At 28.2% G+C, this 17,609-nt stretch overlaps 2 protein-coding genes across 6 annotated transcripts; both read left to right on the forward strand.

Moving 5' to 3' along the window:
* Positions 1-413: 413 nt before the first annotated feature.
* On the forward strand, positions 414-6,401 carry LOC106755877 (protein DETOXIFICATION 43). Of its 3 annotated transcripts, none has more exons than XM_022776099.1 (12): positions 414-490; positions 1,009-1,130; positions 2,869-3,183; positions 3,675-3,859; positions 4,005-4,140; positions 4,229-4,325; positions 4,413-4,513; positions 4,725-4,888; positions 5,024-5,212; positions 5,302-5,397; positions 5,902-6,023; positions 6,347-6,401. In XM_022776099.1, the coding sequence occupies exons 1-12, from the start codon at positions 414-416 to the stop codon at positions 6,399-6,401; spliced, it is 1,659 nt and encodes a 552-aa protein (XP_022631820.1). The 3 variants fall into 3 exon arrangements, with proteins under 3 accessions (XP_022631820.1, XP_022631826.1, XP_022631831.1); XM_022776105.1 differs by having other exon boundaries at positions 3,678-3,859; XM_022776110.1 differs by having other exon boundaries at positions 3,729-3,859.
* A 4,767-nt stretch (positions 6,402-11,168) lies between these two features.
* Positions 11,169-17,047, forward strand: LOC106753747 (protein DETOXIFICATION 43-like). 3 transcript variants are annotated; one of them, XM_022776117.1, is made up of 12 exons: positions 11,169-11,359; positions 11,771-11,892; positions 12,664-12,958; positions 13,036-13,195; positions 13,295-13,430; positions 13,675-13,771; positions 14,489-14,589; positions 14,684-14,847; positions 15,087-15,275; positions 15,978-16,073; positions 16,166-16,287; positions 16,956-17,047. In XM_022776117.1, the coding sequence occupies exons 1-12, from the start codon at positions 11,277-11,279 to the stop codon at positions 17,032-17,034; spliced, it is 1,644 nt and encodes a 547-aa protein (XP_022631838.1). In that variant the 5' UTR covers positions 11,169-11,276; the 3' UTR covers positions 17,035-17,047. The 3 variants fall into 3 exon arrangements, with proteins under 3 accessions (XP_022631838.1, XP_022631841.1, XP_014491087.1); XM_022776120.1 differs by having other exon boundaries at positions 13,060-13,195; XM_014635601.2 differs by having other exon boundaries at positions 12,664-12,954; positions 13,047-13,195.
* The last annotated feature ends 562 nt before the right edge of the window (positions 17,048-17,609 follow it).

A 17,609-nucleotide genomic window follows, 5' to 3' on the forward strand; every position in this document is an offset into this window, starting at 1 on the left:
TAGTTCAACTGAGGAAGGTTCCAGCTGTGAACAAGACAAAACTATGATGCTTGGAAATGCTTCATTATTTTGCTCTTGGATATCCCAAAACCACTCCTATAAAAACCATCACTTCCCTAGTCATCTTTCAACACCAAAAAGGTATCACATTACTATCTTCTTACCTTAAATTTCTTCTCTTATTTCCATGCACAGTAATCATCGTCATATATATTTCTTCTCTGTTGTCATTATTAATGTCAACATTCAACATTAATATTATCGAATGATCTCAAACACAAATTATGATGTTATTATATATACTTCTGCAGATTCACACCCTCAAGGATTTTCTCCCTCTGAGATCAATTTCTTCAAACACTTCTTCTGCATAGTTTTATTCACTTCTGGTGTGAGTTCATCAAAATCCATTAATGGAAGAAAATGGTAGTTTCAATGAACCAAAAAACAACTCAAAGTGGCCTCTCTTCATTTTCTTCAAAGGTGCAAGGTATGATATTATATTCAGAATATATATATATATATATATATATATATATATATATATATATATATATATATATATCACTCATTTTTCTTGTAAGAGAAGATTTTGCTGTCTAAAATACAGAAAGAAAATTCTGAAAACAAACTCTTCAATATTCTGATAAGGCACACTTGTTGACTGAAGTTTATTATAAATATCTTAAAGAAATGTTGTGTTCAGCATTTTTATTATTTGGTTAAATAAGTTTTAGCGACTGTTCTTTGAAAAAACTAAAAGAGTTTCAACGAATAAAACAATATGATTAATAATATATTAATATTATTGAAAGTTCATTTACTTTGCTCTGCATGTAGCACAATATATTCGATATATGGGGAAAATTCTTTGAACTATAATTACATTATTGCATTTACATTTTGAAAGCTCTTATCTGATAAGCATTAATGTAGTTTTATAAATAAAGTATAATTAATAATAAACATGATTCTGCTAATTAATTAAATTAATTAATTTAAATGTAGGCAAGTTTTCAAGCTGGATGCACTTTCTCGGGAGATATTAGGGATTGCCTTTCCCTCAGCACTAGCCGTTGCAGCTGATCCAATTGTTTCTCTAATTGACACAGCTTTCATAGGCCACTTAGGTATTTATTTATAATATATATATATATATATATATATATATATATATATATTACTAAAAAAAAACCTTTTCTAACGCGCTATATATGTTTGGATTTCAAAAAATTGAAGTGTATAAAAGTGCGGTGACATTTTTGTAGTTCTAGTGACATTATATGTCTCGGTTCATTGAGAACCAATGCCAAAAAGATATACTGTCTCGGTTGCTGCTCAGAACAGTATCTCCTGCCAGAACCAGACATCCTCTGAACCGAACGTTCTAATTCATTTTGTCCTATCAAAAGCACACATCCTCTGAAACCGAACGTTCCAAAATCTATTTTGGTAACCTCTATTGTCTCGGTTCCCCTTAGCCGATGTTGTATGCTCTTTATGCCTCGGTTCATTGAGAACTGATGTCGAACGAGTATACTGCCTCGATTGTTGCTCAGAACCGAGGCAATATCTTCTACCAGAACCAGACATCCTCTGAACCGAACGTTCTATAATTCATTCTGTCATGCCACAAGCACACATCCTCTGAAATTGAACGTTCCAAAATCCATTTTGGTAACCTTGATTGCCTCGGTTCCCTCTTAGCCAATGTTGTAGGCTCTTTATGCTTAAGTTTGCCCACAGACCGAGGCAGTATGTCCTGCCACAAGCACACATCCTCTGAAATCGAACGTTCGAAAATCCATTTTGGTTACCTCTATTGCCTCGGTTCCCTCTTACCCGATGTTGCAGGCTCTTTATGCTTCGGTTTGCCCACGAACAAAGGCAGTATGTCCTGCCACAAGCACACATCCTCTGAAACCTAACGTTCCAAAATCCGTTTTGGTAACCTCTATTGCCTTGGGTCCCTCTTAGCCAATTCCGTATGCGCTTTATGCTTAGGTTTGTCCACAGATCTAGGTAATAACATGCGCTTAGCTTTAAATTTGGCGAACAAAGACACTTTTAGACAAAATGCCTTCATTTAGGTTTAAATTGTGTCACTGCTCTCGCCCTTGGGGTTCGCTCCGTGCAATGTTGTGTTCTCTTCTTCACTCCTCTGTTGTGGCTTCACAAGAAGGGGGAAGCACTCATCTTCATCGTTTTCTTCTCTTCTCATTTCGTTTCGCCTCACAGTGAGGGAGGCGTGAACCTCCTTTTCCTCTTCCAACTTTGGTTCGTGTTTCGCATGGAGGGAAAACTCACTTTCGCTTCTTGGTTTTGGTTCATTTATGTAGGAAGGGAGGCGATTTCGACAGCTTAGGTACATCTTGAGATTTGAAATTAGGATTTTAATTGTTCTCTGGTTTTGAGAATTATTTTTCTTGTTATCTGATTTTGCGATTTGAGGATTTAGGGTTTTCGTTTCGAGATGAGTTTTTGATCTCATGGTCTTGCTCGTTATGTTCTTTTGCATTTGGGTCTGGTTGTGGTTGTTTCTACATTCGAAGCAACCTAGACGGTGGACACAGGTTACAACCGAGAGGTAGAAAAACAGACAATACCGAACGTAAAAAAAATAAAAAACACTCTACTGTCTCGGTTCAGATCTCAACCGAGGCAGTAGAGTCTGACATACTGTCTTGATTTAGTAGGAATCGAGGCGAAATCCTACCCCTTTGTATCTCGGTTCCGTTGTCATTTTCCTTAACTACATATATATATCATAAAATCATAATCATAACTTAATTATTAATTCCTTATAATTTGAATCATTTGACTCTTTTATTCTCTCTTGAAGCTAACATTTTGTTTTGATGTGTTCAGGGCCTGTGGAACTTGCTGCTGCAGGAGTTTCCATTTCTTTGCTCAACCAAGCTTCAAGAATCACCATTTTTCCTCTTGTGAGCATCACCACTTCATTTGTGGCTGAGGAAGATACTCTTGAAAAGCTGAATGCTCAAAATGGTAACAAATCAAAGCTCAAAGAAATGACTATGCCAGAAGATCAGATGCTTCAAGACTTGGAAAACAATACCCTCAAAGAGAATATTAACACTTCAGCAAAACCTGTGATTGAAAAATCTGAATCAAAGGAAAATAATTATGCTACAAGGGACAACGACACAGAAACTGGAGATGGTAATTTTTCTCTCATACTCCCCCTTTTTATTATTTTCAAATATCAAGAAAATCTTTTAATTTTTATTTTATCATCTCTGTTTTTACATATTTGAATTTATTGAGATCGAGTTTTATATTTTTTTTCTTATACTCTAAAGGTCCTACAAATATTTCAAAATTAGACTGGGTGAAAATAATGGTTTGACTTTCTTTTAACTGATAATAATTAAAATGTATATTAAATTGTAAATAATATTTTAAGTAGTAATATAAAATTATTAAAAATCTGGATTTTGAAACTATAAATTAATATAGATTATTACATTATATGTTTCATAAAATAACGAGTAAACGGATATGATAAAATAATTGATACTTGAAATGTTTAACTTATTTATAATTAGTTATGTCTATAGCCTTTAAATATAAGTCTCAATATATATTCCTATATTGTATACATATTTTTTTCACTCTGATAAATTGTATACATATTTTTTACTACTTTTCAGAAGCCAACAAAAGTATCTGCAAGTTTTCATGGATTACTAAGAGTAAGAAGAAAGTTGTAAAGAAGAAGAGACGTATTGCTTCTGCATCAACAGCACTACTTTTTGGCACCATCCTTGGTCTTATTCAAACTGCTGTTCTTATATTTGCAGCAAAACCTCTCTTACGTGTTATGGGTGTGAAACCAGTAAGATTCTTTCTTTATCTAATCTTCTATGTTATATTTCAAAAGGGTTTAATTTTTTTATTATGTGATGCTTTTATAAGTTAAAAAATTGTATGATGTTCATCCTGTTCATGCTTAATCACAGTGAATTTGTTCCTTTGTTTAGGATTCTCCAATGCTAAATCCAGCAAAAAAGTACTTAAAACTGAGATCGATTGGAGCACCTGCAGTGCTTCTCTCCTTGGCCATGCAAGGAATCTTTAGAGGGTTTAAGGATACAAAAACTCCATTATATGTCATTGGTAGGTTGAAATTATATAAATATAATTATACAAGAACAGTTCAATCTTTATCTTAACCCTAACGTGGTTTATTATTTGTTGGTTTTAGTTTCGGGATCTACATTGAATGTCATCTTGGATCCAATTCTTATTTTCACATTGAAATTAGGCATCAAAGGTGCAGCCATTTCACATGTTCTTTCTCAGTAAGTCTAATACTTTGTTGCATATTTGAATTTGAATACTAATTGTTAATCATATTTCGTGTTCTTACAAAACTGTAACACTTGCAGGTACATGATGGCAATCACTCTCTTACTGATATTAATGAGAAAAGTGCATCTCCTACCTCCAAGCATAAAGGATTTACAGATTTTCAGATTTCTTAAAAATGGTAAGGCCATGTTGAGATTGCATATTCTTAATATAATTGGAGTAAAAAAAAAGAAGCAAACATTGAGAAAAAAATACATAGAAATTAAACAGAAAACAGTATGATATTACATTATTGAACAACCACCTGGTAACTGTCACTTGTTTTTCTTCATATATTACATTATTGAATGATATATATAGTTTATAGGTTTTGAATTTGTATGTTGCAGGAGGTTTGTTGATGCTGAGGGTGATAGCAGTGACATTTTGTGTTACCTTGGCAGCGTCATTAGCAGCAAGGCTTGGTTCAATTCCCATGGCTGCATTTCAGACATGCCTGCAAGTCTGGTTGACATCATCTCTTCTTGCAGATGGTTTAGCTGTTGCTGTTCAGGTAATATTGGTGTATAATAAAATTATAATATTTATATATTATTTAATTATCATCATTACTTTTTATTAATATAAGTTAAATTAATAAATTAAATTCAGATAAATAACACTAATAATAAGTTTCCCTTGTTGACAGGCAATTCTAGCTTGTTCATTTGCTGAAAAGGACTATAAGAAAACAACAGCAGCTGCAATAAGAACACTGCAAATGGGTTTTGTTTTAGGAACTGGTCTCTCTCTTGCTGTTGGACTTGGATTATACTTTGGTGCTGGAATATTCTCCAAAAATATTCATGTTGTGCACTTAATTAAAATAGGCCTCCCGGTAATTAATAAATATTATTTAACAACAAATCAACTATCAAAACCATCATAATCATAATTATCTAATTTCCTTCATATAATAATCCTCAGTTTGTGGCTGCTACTCAACCAATCAATTCTTTAGCCTTTTTGTTTGATGGAGTCAATTATGGAGCTTCTGATTTTGCATACTCAGCATGCTCTCTCGTAAGTTCACACATGCCATTTTTTCTTTCTTTTCTTCATTTGATTATAGGTTAGCTTGGATATTTATCAATTAGAGATAATTTTAAATCACGTATATAAAAGTTATATACAAATTTTATATGATCCACTTAAATTTAAAATTTACTTTTAACATACAGTCATATTAAAACTTACATTTAAGATATATATGTCTTGATTTAAAGGAATTTGAAAAAGATTTTATGTCTATTAAAAATAAAATCAACCACATATTTATAAAAGTGAACATTTTATTTTATAAAATTAAATTAAAAATAAAGTTCACTTTTAATAAGAGTATCGTATCATGACATATTTTTATATTTATTTGACACAAACAAAATGATCATAAAAAATTGTAAACTTATATATTTTTTTAAAAAAATAAGAAAGTAAAAAATAAGGTAAAATAGTATCAAATAAATATAAAAAATTTAAATACATCAAAAAATTATTTTTCTTTTAATAATTTTTTTTCTTTTGCAGGTGGTGGTTTCCATAGTAAGTGTAGCCATAGAATTTGTTCTCTACAGGGCCAAACATTTCACTGGGATTTGGATCGCATTAACCATATATATTACTCTTCGAATGATGGCTGGTGTATGGAGGTAATTAAACTTTGCATGTTATACACCATCTTCGTACTGCTTTAATTTTCATGATATTATAACTTTTCTTGCAGTAAACATAAGTATGCATTTTTTTTAAAATTCTTTTAATAATTTTTTTTGACAACACATATAGTTTGTGATTGATCTGTTTCAAATATTTTTTTAAACATAAATTCAAACAGACCAATAAAGTGATGACACGTATTCTATTGTCAAAAAATTGTCAAAATATCGATATCTTAATATATAATAACATTATCTAAAATTTATATACACAAAAACCTAATTAGTTGGATGGTGCTTGGTAATTGCACATGCAGGATGGGAACTGGGACAGGACCATGGCGCTATCTCAGAGGTTGTTCATTGACTTAACACATATTATGTAATGACCAGACAAATTTTGTTGTCGAGTATTGCTTGTTCAGATTTCATATCACGTTCTCTCTTTCCCTTATACATAGGAACTTTATTATATATTTTTGTAATACATCTAGGTTTCATTCATTCACACTTATTATTTTACGTTTTGTAATACATCATTGCTTCATTTACACGTTTTATATATCATGTTGTGCTTTTCAGAAGATTCCTAGTCATATGCTGTGTTTTTTCATTGCGTAAAATTTCAGAGTTATGGTTTATTTCAATTTTTTCAAGCCACGTTAGAGCATGTAATTAAAATTTGTAAATTGATATTGGAACCAAAAAAAATAGAAAGAGAGAGAGAGTAAGGGTTGTTGATAACATGGGTATTACAGGAAAATAAGAGTCATAAGTGTGTGAACAACTTATAATTGTCGTAAAAAAATTTATTTTTAACAACTTTTTTATAATCTAACAATTTTTTTAAATATACAAACCAATAAAATAGTGACATATAATCTATTGTTAAAAAGTTATTAAAAAAAAGTTATTGACATTTTATACTCCATTACTGAATAATAATTAAATATCAAATAATAAGGAAGACAAGAGATTTTCACTCCATTCATATAGGTATGACTCTCAAAGGTTCCTCACACCACACATTGTCGATTTTCACCTCATTCATCATATTTTTCATTCTCTTCCGTTTGCTTACCCTATGAAAAAAATCCATGTCCACATCCCCTGTTTCCAACCATTTCACTCTTAATTTTTGCTTCTTTATCACTTCAAATTTGAATCAAATCTTTTTCAAATTATGCAGACAATTTTTTTTATTTTTTTTGTACCTTTTCTTCATCCAAACCAATTTACTAATATTTGATTGACTTCTATACCAAACTCCTTCTCATTCAATACCTTGGTGTCCTTTTCTAGCCTCTTTAGTTTTTCTTTTAAACTCCACATTGAAGTATTGAACCGTATGACTATTCGGTCAAATTTTGATTGAACCGTCCAAACGGTTAACTGTACTACAAACACAGCCACACACTATTCGTGAGATTGAATACCAACAAACCAAATGGTTAGCCTATAAAACGATGACCTCTAATACTTGTCAATTTAAGACAAAGTATACTTATTACTAATTAGGTCATTAATTAGGTTGTCATTGATCCAAAGTTTCATTATGAAGTTTATAAATAAGGTTTGAGTTAAAGAAGTAAATTATGACATTTAATACGTACTAATAGTTTCGGTTGTTGAATATTTATGACTTTGACATTAGAATACCTTCCAACATAATGTACTAAAGATGACCGTTAACAACTTGTACAACAGTAAACTATTGATCTCAAACCCCACTTCTAAAACAATTTACATTGAAATCCTAACTCTTATTAACTAACGGATAATGATATTTAAACATTTTTTTTATAACATTTGAACATTGATTACGTGTCAATCTGTGATTGGTCAAAAATTACTCCACAATCAATAATAATAATCATAAACATTATTGTGAAATAATTTTTGACCAATCACAGATTGACACGTAATCAATGTTCAAATATTGTCAAAAAAATGTTGTCTAAATATCATTATCCTTAACTAAATCCAAGAAACTTATCTTGTATGCCACACAAACTCATTATCTTTTAAGATTTTATATTAAAAATGACATTTTATTCTCGAGATATTCTTCTCCTTGTTCATTAATATTAGCCATTTGATTGACTTGTTCATCATAATAGGTAGACATTTAATGTAAGCAAAAGTTATAATAATAGTGAGCAAATAATAGTTTAAAGATCATTTTCAATCTCGACAATTTTCACTATGTCTAATTTTAGTTATTAATAATTAATATATTTTAGAACTTTATAAAATGATATGACAAGGGGTTTTCTTCTGTAAAATTTACTAACACTTATTGTAAAAAGGTTTTGAAGCTTGTGTATATAATTACAAAGAATAGGTATATATGCAGCACTAATAGGGAGGATATATATATCTCTGAAAAGAAAAAAAAAAAAAACACAGTCCAATTCCTATAATTAAGTAATTCTTTTAATTAAGCTAATTTTTATATCTAATCCTGAAAACTAGCTAATGCAGTAAATCAATCTATATTTGGTAATTTATTATACAATAAATCAATTAGAAATCTCAACCACATTATTAGATTTTGAAAACCAATTAAAGTTTTATTGATCTTATTACAAAGTCTCAAATATGGTCACAAAGATTTAACGTAATTATTGATGTGCTTTGAATCACAATGAGAGAAAAAAAAACTAAAGTAGTTGTAAGTTGCAAAGAATACTTAAAAGGTAAAAGGAAAAACACTTTAAAGATTTTTACACCATATGAATCTGATAACAACCAAACAAAGAAAGTTTTTTTTAAAAAAAAATTAAAAAAAGCCTTAACTTTAAATTAATCAGAACTTGAAATTAATTTTCCTCTTTCTAAAATCAAACAAAAACCCTAAATAATTTTTTTGCACCCACACTACAGAAACACAGAGTTTCATCATTGTTGTTCGCCGGTGCTCCTCTTTTTTCATGTCATCGAAAAAGATACGTTGTTGATGCATAATAAGAAAAAGTACCTATGCATATATGCTAAATATAAAAACAAAATTTTGAAAATAGTACAGAGTCATGCGGTCAACCTATTCTTACTTTCGAATAGTGAAGGCACTCTGTTTATTATGATTAACTCTCATGAAGAGAGTCTATGGATAGTCCAAATCCCCAGAAACATACAGTCACATTTTAAAAATATTTAATAAAGTTTGTTTTGAATTTTAAGAAACGTTGCAAAAGGAAGATAAATTGTGTTTAATTATAAAATTTCACAAAATGTTACAAAAGGAAGATACATGAGGACAAAGTTTGTGTTTAATCATAAATTTTCATAGTTACAAAAAGAAGATAAATTATTTCAATTTTTAAGAATTAAACTGGGTAAGAACGAAAATGTGTGTGTGTTTAATTATAAAAATTCATAAAAGAAAAACGTTACACAAGGAAGATAAATTGTGTTTAATTATATAATTTCATAAATAAATAAAAAAAGCTTTACAAAAGAAAAATAAAGTATGTGTTTAAAAGTTCCATAAAAAAACGTTACAAAAGAAACATAAACTTTGTGTTTAATTATACAATTTCATAAAAAGGACGTTACAAAAGCAATATAAAGAAAGATAAAGTTTGTGTTTAATTATAAAGTTTCATAAAATAAACGTTACAAAAGGAAGATGAAGTTTGTCTTAACTTTTAATTATGAGATTGCGTAAGAATGAGAATGTATGTGTATTTAATTATAAAATGTCATATAAATAACGTTACAAAAGGAAAATTAAACGTATGTTTGATTACAAAATTTCATAAAAAAAAGTTATAAAAGGAAGATAAAGTTTGTGTTTGATTATAAAATTTTATAAAAAAGCTGTTACGAAAGGAAGATAAAGTTTGTGTTTAATTACAAAATTTCATAAAAAGACGTTACAAAAAGAAGATAAAGTTTGTGTTTAATCATAAAGTTTAAACAAAAACGTTATAAAGGAATATAAGGAAAATAACGTGTGGTATAATGTAATTCTAAATAAAACTCAGGACTCGAGAGGTTTAATCATTAAATTGTATAAGAATAACTAAAATTAAACCATATGTTTTTTTTAAAAAAAATAATTTAAAAATACTATAGTTTTTATATTCTTTTGAATCTTTTGTGATCGATATTTAATTTTGAAGATCGTATTTATTGAAATATTGCCTCTTTGTATTTGTATAAATATTTTTGAGTGAATATTTTTATATAATTTTGAAGAATCTATTGTAGTGAAATATTGCATCTTTGCTATGATTTTGGATAGTCAATATACCATATTCTTACATATTTCATTTAAATTTCTATAGCTTGTTAATAATTAATTAAGATCAATTTTAATATGATTATTATAAAATATAAAAAACTCTCTCTCTCTCTCTATATATATATATATATATATATATATATATATATATATTTATTGTTATATGATAATATATGAGACAAATTATATTCGCTTTTGAAGAAATGGACTTTTTATTAAGAAATAGAATTTAAATTTATGTTAATTTCACAAAATTGATTTTTTAAGATGATGATTACATTTACTTTTAAATAAACTTTTAAACACTGAATTATAAATCTTTTATGTAAAACTAGACATTAATAAATGGTTCAATAGCTAGTATCCGATAATAGATGTGTTTTCTATTTATATACTCTAAATTGGTCTTATAATAATATACAATGTTACATATAAATTATATTCTCTTTATATATATTACATGCATTAATGTCTTCCTATGCATTGTTTTTCTCTTATATCATTGTTCTCCAAATTTTCATTTAGTGGTCCATTATTTTTGTTGATTATTTTATATAGCAATAAATGAATCACGCAGTAGTGTCAATTATTTGCGAGTTCTAGGGCTTCTGCATGCCGTGTTTAATTATCTTGCATGTAACTGATTAATTCATTAATAAAGGCCTTCCCTATTGTGTTCTCTTTTTTATATTTTAAGAAAAAAAAACAACTACTTTAATTCAACTAAACTATATAATAATGTTATATAAACTTGTATAGAGTACTATAAATACATCACTTCCTTGTTGTGATCTTTCAACGCCAAAAGGTTAACTTTATTACTTTCTTTTCATTAATTTGTTAGAAGAGAAAAAAGATTATTACTTCAATAATCTCTAATATTTTTCATGCTTTAACCTTTATACTTTTAAACATAATTATAACTATGTTCATTTGAAACTTTGTCAGATTGAAGAAGAACGTTGTGTGGATCTGTGATTATTTGAGAATACAAGAACATGGAGAACAACAATGGCAATTCTCAAGAACCTAACAACAACAAACGAGGAATTCCATTCATGGTTTTCTTCAAAGACGCAAGGTATTATGTATGCTTTCAAGGTCCACATAATTTCTTTAAGTTTTACAATGTTTTAATATTCATGATGCTTTTGTTTTGTTCTTAAAATCTTAGAATGATTTTGCTTTCCTAAATTTACTTTTTTTTTTTAATTATTTATATCTTATTTGATTACAATGGAACTTGCTTTTGAACAAAAAGTGAGTTATATTTTTGATATATTTATTACATACTCTTTTTAAAACATAAATGGGAATATTATAACAAATCCCATATATATTACGATGTTAAATTTGAATATGTAAAACAGATTAATTTATCTTAAGAAGGAAAAGTAATATATAATTTGCATTATATGAAGTTTCCTAAGGAAAAGTAATATATAATTTGCATTTATATGAAGTTTCTCTTATATGTAATGTGAAAATGTAGACATATTTTGAAGCTGGATTCTCTCTCTAGAGAGATATTAGGGATTGCATTCCCTGCTGCTCTTGCTGTTGCTGCTGATCCCATTGCTTCTTTGATAGACACAACTTTCATAGGCCACTTGGGTATTCATTCATTTCTCTCTTCATTGCCAACATTATTTAATAATTTTACAAATATTCATTTATAACAAAAGACTGATGTTTGACTACTTAGAAACCTTGTATCGATTAAAAATAAAATTAATTTAAAATATATAAATAAGTGTAAATCTTATCTTAGAAATTAATTTTATAAAATTAAGTTAAATTTAAATTTCATTTCTTAATAACTTTTATTATTCAAATATTTCTCACATACTTCCTAATAAATAAAATATTCTACCTAAAACGTTAGTTACAACTTGCAATTTTTTGACTTTGTAATTATAGAATATTGAATTAAATATGTTTTTAGATTATATTCATTCAATCTCAAGTTTTTTATACAATTTGGTCTTTAAATTTTTAAAATGAATAAATATAATTATTTTAATCCAATAAATCATTTTGACATGTCAAATGATATTTCGAGACTGGTATTTGAATGGTTTGTTATATAATATAATTTATCTCAAATATCAATCTAGTATGTAATTTAACACGTAAAAAAATTAATACCGTTACATTAAAATAACTATATTAATTTATTTTTAAAAATAGAAACAAAAATATATTATACATGTATTCCGATTTTACTAACAAATTTAATGATTAAAAAAATATTTAACCCAATCAGTCTCTAAAATCGGTAAACATTGAAGCAACAAGTAATATATATACATATCTCCTGTAATTATGTAAAACATCACATTTATTTATTGTGTTTTTGTTCCTTTTTGTCTTGTATATGTATAGGAGCACTTGAACTTGCTGCTGCAGGAGTTTCCATTGCTGTGTTCAACCAAGCTTCAAGAATTACAACTTTTCCTCTTGTTAGTATCACAACTTCCTTTGTGGCTGAGGAAGATACCATAAAAAACTTGACCACCAAACAAACTGAAAATGATAACACAAACCTAGACAAACCAATTGTGTCTGAGGATCATATGCTTCCACAAACAGACAACGTTGATGCTCCAAAAGAAACAAACAGTTCTAATCTGGAAAAAGTTGACGCAGGAAACATGGACATGAATAATGAAAATGGTACGTTTTAATTTATGGAAAAAATAAAAATATTCAGTTTCATGGTTTTCTAACAATCAATTTATACTTTTTGGTTTAATTTTCGGAAAAAGCTATGACTAAGAGGAAGCAAAAAGTTGGGAAGAAGGTTATTGCTTCAGCTTCAACAGCCTTAATTTTTGGAACAATCCTTGGCCTCCTTCAAACTGCAATCCTTTCATTTGCAGCAAAACCTCTTCTCTATGCAATGGGTCTAAAACATGTAATGGATGCAAATTTTATTTTAAATAATTAAATTATTTAAAAATAATTTTAATTAATTAAGTTTTTTAGCTATAAATTAATAATTAGTTGTATTTAGGATTCTCCAATGCTAAATCCAGCAGAGAAGTACCTAAAATTAAGATCAATTGGGTCTCCTGCTGTTCTACTCTCTTTGGCCGTGCAAGGAATCTTTAGAGGTTTTAAAGATACAACAACTCCTTTATATGTCATTGGTAGGTTCAAATTAATTTTCTGTCATATGTGAATATTTTTACTCACACTTTATTAAATTAATTGAACTAAATCTGTCATATTTATTATACTTCCAGTCAAATTTGATTTTATTCATTTGATAAATTTTTAGTTTTCCAATACATTTATTCCTTTTTAATTTTTTTTTGTCATTAAATAATCTTTTGTATTGTATATTGAAATGTTTTTCCTAAGTAGTTTTTTTTCTTCTTTTGTTTGACTTAGTTTCGGGATATGCTTTCAATGTTCTATTGGACCCAATACTTATCTTTTATGTGAAATTGGGCCTGAAAGGTGCAGCCATGGCCCATGTTATCTCCCAGTAAGTCTTATTACTTTGTCATATTTCATGACAATGCAGCTTCTTCCAGCACCTAAATAAATTTTCACCTGCACCTCCATAAAAATTAAATCCGTTTATGTCATTTTTAAATTGCCTGATTTGAAATTAAAAATAATTTTTAGATTGTAAGTTTTAGAAGTCATTTTTTATTTTTTTTATTTTTTATTTTTTTTAAATTCAGATTGCATATATAATTTAGAAACCAAATATGGCTTTCTGATCATAAAATCTAGAAGTGAAAAATGATCTTCAAATGTTGAAGAGGATTAAGAAAAAAATAATAACTTCTAAATTATACAATTCGAAAATCATTTGACTTTCAAATTACACAATCCAGAAATTATTTTTAGCCTACAGATTACATAATTGGAAGGTCATATTTTATTTTTGGTTCATTCTAAAAATCATTTTTGCCTTTTGGATTACACTAAAATTATTTTTTGGATTTAGATTACATACCGAAAATATTTTTGACTTTCTAATTGAACTATGCATTACCCTATTTAAAAGTCATTTTTTACTTCCATAAATAACTTCTAGATTGTATAATTAAAAAAAAAATGTAATAATTGAATATTTTTTTTTTTATATATATGAGGATGCACGGAAAGTTTATGGATATGCAGGAAGAAACTGTGTTGTAACTATAGGTTATTTATTTTTGTGTACATACAATATTGATGGGTATCTTTATAGGTACATTATGGCAACCATCCTCCTTATATTGTTAATGAAAAGAGTGAACCTCCTACCTCCAAACATGAAGGATTTGCAGATGTTCAGATTTCTCAAAAATGGTGAATGCTTATAGTTAATTAATTTAAAAAATAAATATAGAAATGAGAAAAAATCTTAGGGATTAATTAAAGTAATTATTAATATGTTGTACAGGGAGTCTATTGTTGATAAGGGTAGTTTCAGTGACATTTTGTATGACATTAGCATCATCACTGGCAGCAAGGCTTGGTTCCATTCCCATGGCTGCATTTCAACCAGGCCTTCAGATCTGGTTGGCATCATCCCTTCTTGCTGATGGTTTAGCAGTTGCAGTACAGGTTCACTTTTTTCTAACCCAAATTTCGTTGGATTTCATTACTTAATATTATTCGTTTAGAGATAATACTAATTTATAATATATAAATGAAGTGTAAATCTCATTTTATAAGCCGATTTTGTAAAGTTGATTTAGGTTTTTCTAACATGTCATAGCATGAATTTTGAAATTTTTTATTGTAGTTTAGGGTGATATGCAAGAAAATGAAAGTATAACTGGTGAGTTTTCCATGGTTGACAGACAATTCTTGCTTGTTCCTTTGCTGAAAAAGACTACCACAAGGCTACTGCTGCTGCAACAAGGACCCTACAAATGACTTTTGTTTTGGGATTTGGACTCTCTCTTGCAGTTGCTCTTGGATTATACTTTGGAGCTCCAATCTTTTCCAAAAATACAACTGTTGTGCAATTAATCAAAATAAGCATGCCGGTATGCATCCTTTATAACACCAAATCAACCTTCAAAATCCTCTAAATTTATCACTTTTAAACACTGAACGCAAATGAGATATGAGTCCGATCGCATAAGGGATTGACACCACTCTCTATCCAAACCTTAAGGATATTGTCCAATTTAGGCTAAACCCTCACAGATTTACTTTTGGTATCACTCCAAAAGACATTTTTATGTATATATAAACTCATGTCCATCTCTTATTTTATCTGATGTGAGACTTTGTTTGTATCCAACATCTTCCCTTAAACAAAGAACTATGGTTCTTCTATCTCTCTTTTTTATCATTGGCTACCTGTCAAGCTTCATCTTATCATAGAAAGACATACTCGTCTAAATCCGGTCACGAGACCTGAACCATGGACTTTAGTACCATTTGTTGTAAACACATGGTTTTTCAACCTCAAAGGAAAATTTATTGCATGGTAGGATAGCACGTGATGTGGTTTGAATCAAGCTCAGTCTAATGCATAGATATTATCCCACATGGGAAAATGAGACTCACATCTAAACCCTAAAACTAATCACATGTTACTGTCGTTGAAGTAACTATTATATGCTTTTGGTATGTTTTGAAATGATTGATTTTTTAATTAAGACATGAATCACCAACATTAGTTATCTAAACAAAATTTCAGAAATATCTTGCTGAGTTTTCTGATATCATTTATTTCTCAGTTTGTTGCAGCTACTCAACCAATCAATTCATTGGCTTTTGTCTTTGATGGTGTCAATTATGGTGCTTCAGATTTTGCTTATTCTGCTTATTCTTTGGCAAGTTCACATGCTTTTTTTTTCTTCCTTTTCATAATCTCTCACTTTAACAAAATTTATTAACTTTTTTTTTTTCTGTTCTTCTTGTTTAGGTTTTGGTGTCATTAGTGAGTATTCCTATAGAAATCTTTCTCTTCAGAAGCAAACAATTTATTGGAATATGGATTGCATTAAGTATATACATGATTCTTCGTATGTTAGTTGGTATATGGAGGTACACTTCTCCTTCTCATTCAATCTTCTAAAATACTTTCAATGCAATCTTTCTCAATTTTTAACAACATCAAAACAATATATAATGCATGTTCAACCTTAAAAATATATTAAAAAAAATAATGTCTTTTAAAATATTAAAATCAGTATCGATTAATATATTTTGAAAATCCAGCAGAAAAGAACAGTATAAAAAAATTTAGCAGAAAATCTGAATTTGGATATGAAACCAAAAGGATTATACATTGAGTTTCCAATTATATATAGACTTGTTTTAAGAATAAAGGCTTTTCAATAAAATGTCATTTGTATATTAACTGTTTTTACATATTTGAATCAACTTAATTAAAAGAAAAACACACAAGCAAAACAAAATCATTAATTAAACTATTTTTTTTGTCTATTTATAATTTTTGTTCAGCACAAACATGTAAGATCTACTCTATTAAATATACGGAATAGAAAAAAAAATCTAGAAAACCTATTCTATTTAATGATTTACATATTGAAGTATAATTCAGTTTTAAATTAATCAAGAGTAAATAAAAAGTATTATTATTATATATGGTTTTCAAGATAACTATAAAAAGTTATCAAACTTACAATAAAAAAAAAAAAACATATTATACTTGACAACATTGGTTTAATTTGTAAATTTTATATATGCAGGATGGGAACTGGAACAGGACCATGGTACTATCTTAGAAAAGAACCATGGTGTTACATGAGAGGCCCCTTGTTACCATAGAAACATCAATCTTATCAACAAGGAGCATCACTTTTTTTTATCATTTTTGAAGACATAGATCTCTATATATAGAGTTCCTATTTTAATAATTTCCATTAATCTTGAACTGCTCCACATGTGTTTTTGTTATGCATCGTATTCTGTTTCGTCACTTTGAGGAATTACAAATCTGTTATGTTCGTATAAAACTTCATCATGTGACTTTTATAAGATTCTATTTTCCATTACAAAGCTTCAGGTTCTTATCTTTTCTATTTAAATCATATTTAAAAGTATTAGAAATTCTGATCATTAATAATAAACTCAATTTAAAATATATTAATAGATTTTAATTTTATTTTACAAATAGATTTTGTAAAATTAAACTTTATAATATAATATTAGACTTATAATTTAAAGTTTATTTTAGCAAAACTTTTTATTTATCCAATCTATTATATATTGGTTATTAAAATATTTATTAATTATTAGATATATTATTTTATCTGTTATCGGATTATTATTACATCATCAATTAATATCTAGTCTAATATATATATTTTAGTATATTAGAAGTCTCACATATTTATTATTTA

The sequence above is a fragment of the Vigna radiata genome, chromosome 2 (genome assembly GCF_000741045.1).
Source record: "Vigna radiata var. radiata cultivar VC1973A chromosome 2, Vradiata_ver6, whole genome shotgun sequence".
Taxonomy (NCBI): domain Eukaryota; kingdom Viridiplantae; phylum Streptophyta; class Magnoliopsida; order Fabales; family Fabaceae; genus Vigna; species Vigna radiata.

Coding starts and splice junctions, on each gene's coding strand:
- LOC106755877 (XM_022776099.1), top strand. CDS start 414: ATGGAAGAAAATGGTAGTTTCAATGAACCAAAAAACAACTCAAAGTGG. Junction 3,184..3,674: donor CGACACAGAAACTGGAGATG/GTAATTTTTCTC, acceptor ACTACTTTTCAG/AAGCCAACAAAAGTATCTGC. Junction 4,141..4,228: donor AACTCCATTATATGTCATTG/GTAGGTTGAAAT, acceptor TGTTGGTTTTAG/TTTCGGGATCTACATTGAAT.
- LOC106753747 (XM_022776117.1), top strand. CDS start 11,277: ATGGAGAACAACAATGGCAATTCTCAAGAACCTAACAACAACAAACGA. Junction 13,772..14,488: donor ATGGCCCATGTTATCTCCCA/GTAAGTCTTATT, acceptor GTATCTTTATAG/GTACATTATGGCAACCATCC. Junction 14,590..14,683: donor GTTCAGATTTCTCAAAAATG/GTGAATGCTTAT, acceptor TATGTTGTACAG/GGAGTCTATTGTTGATAAGG.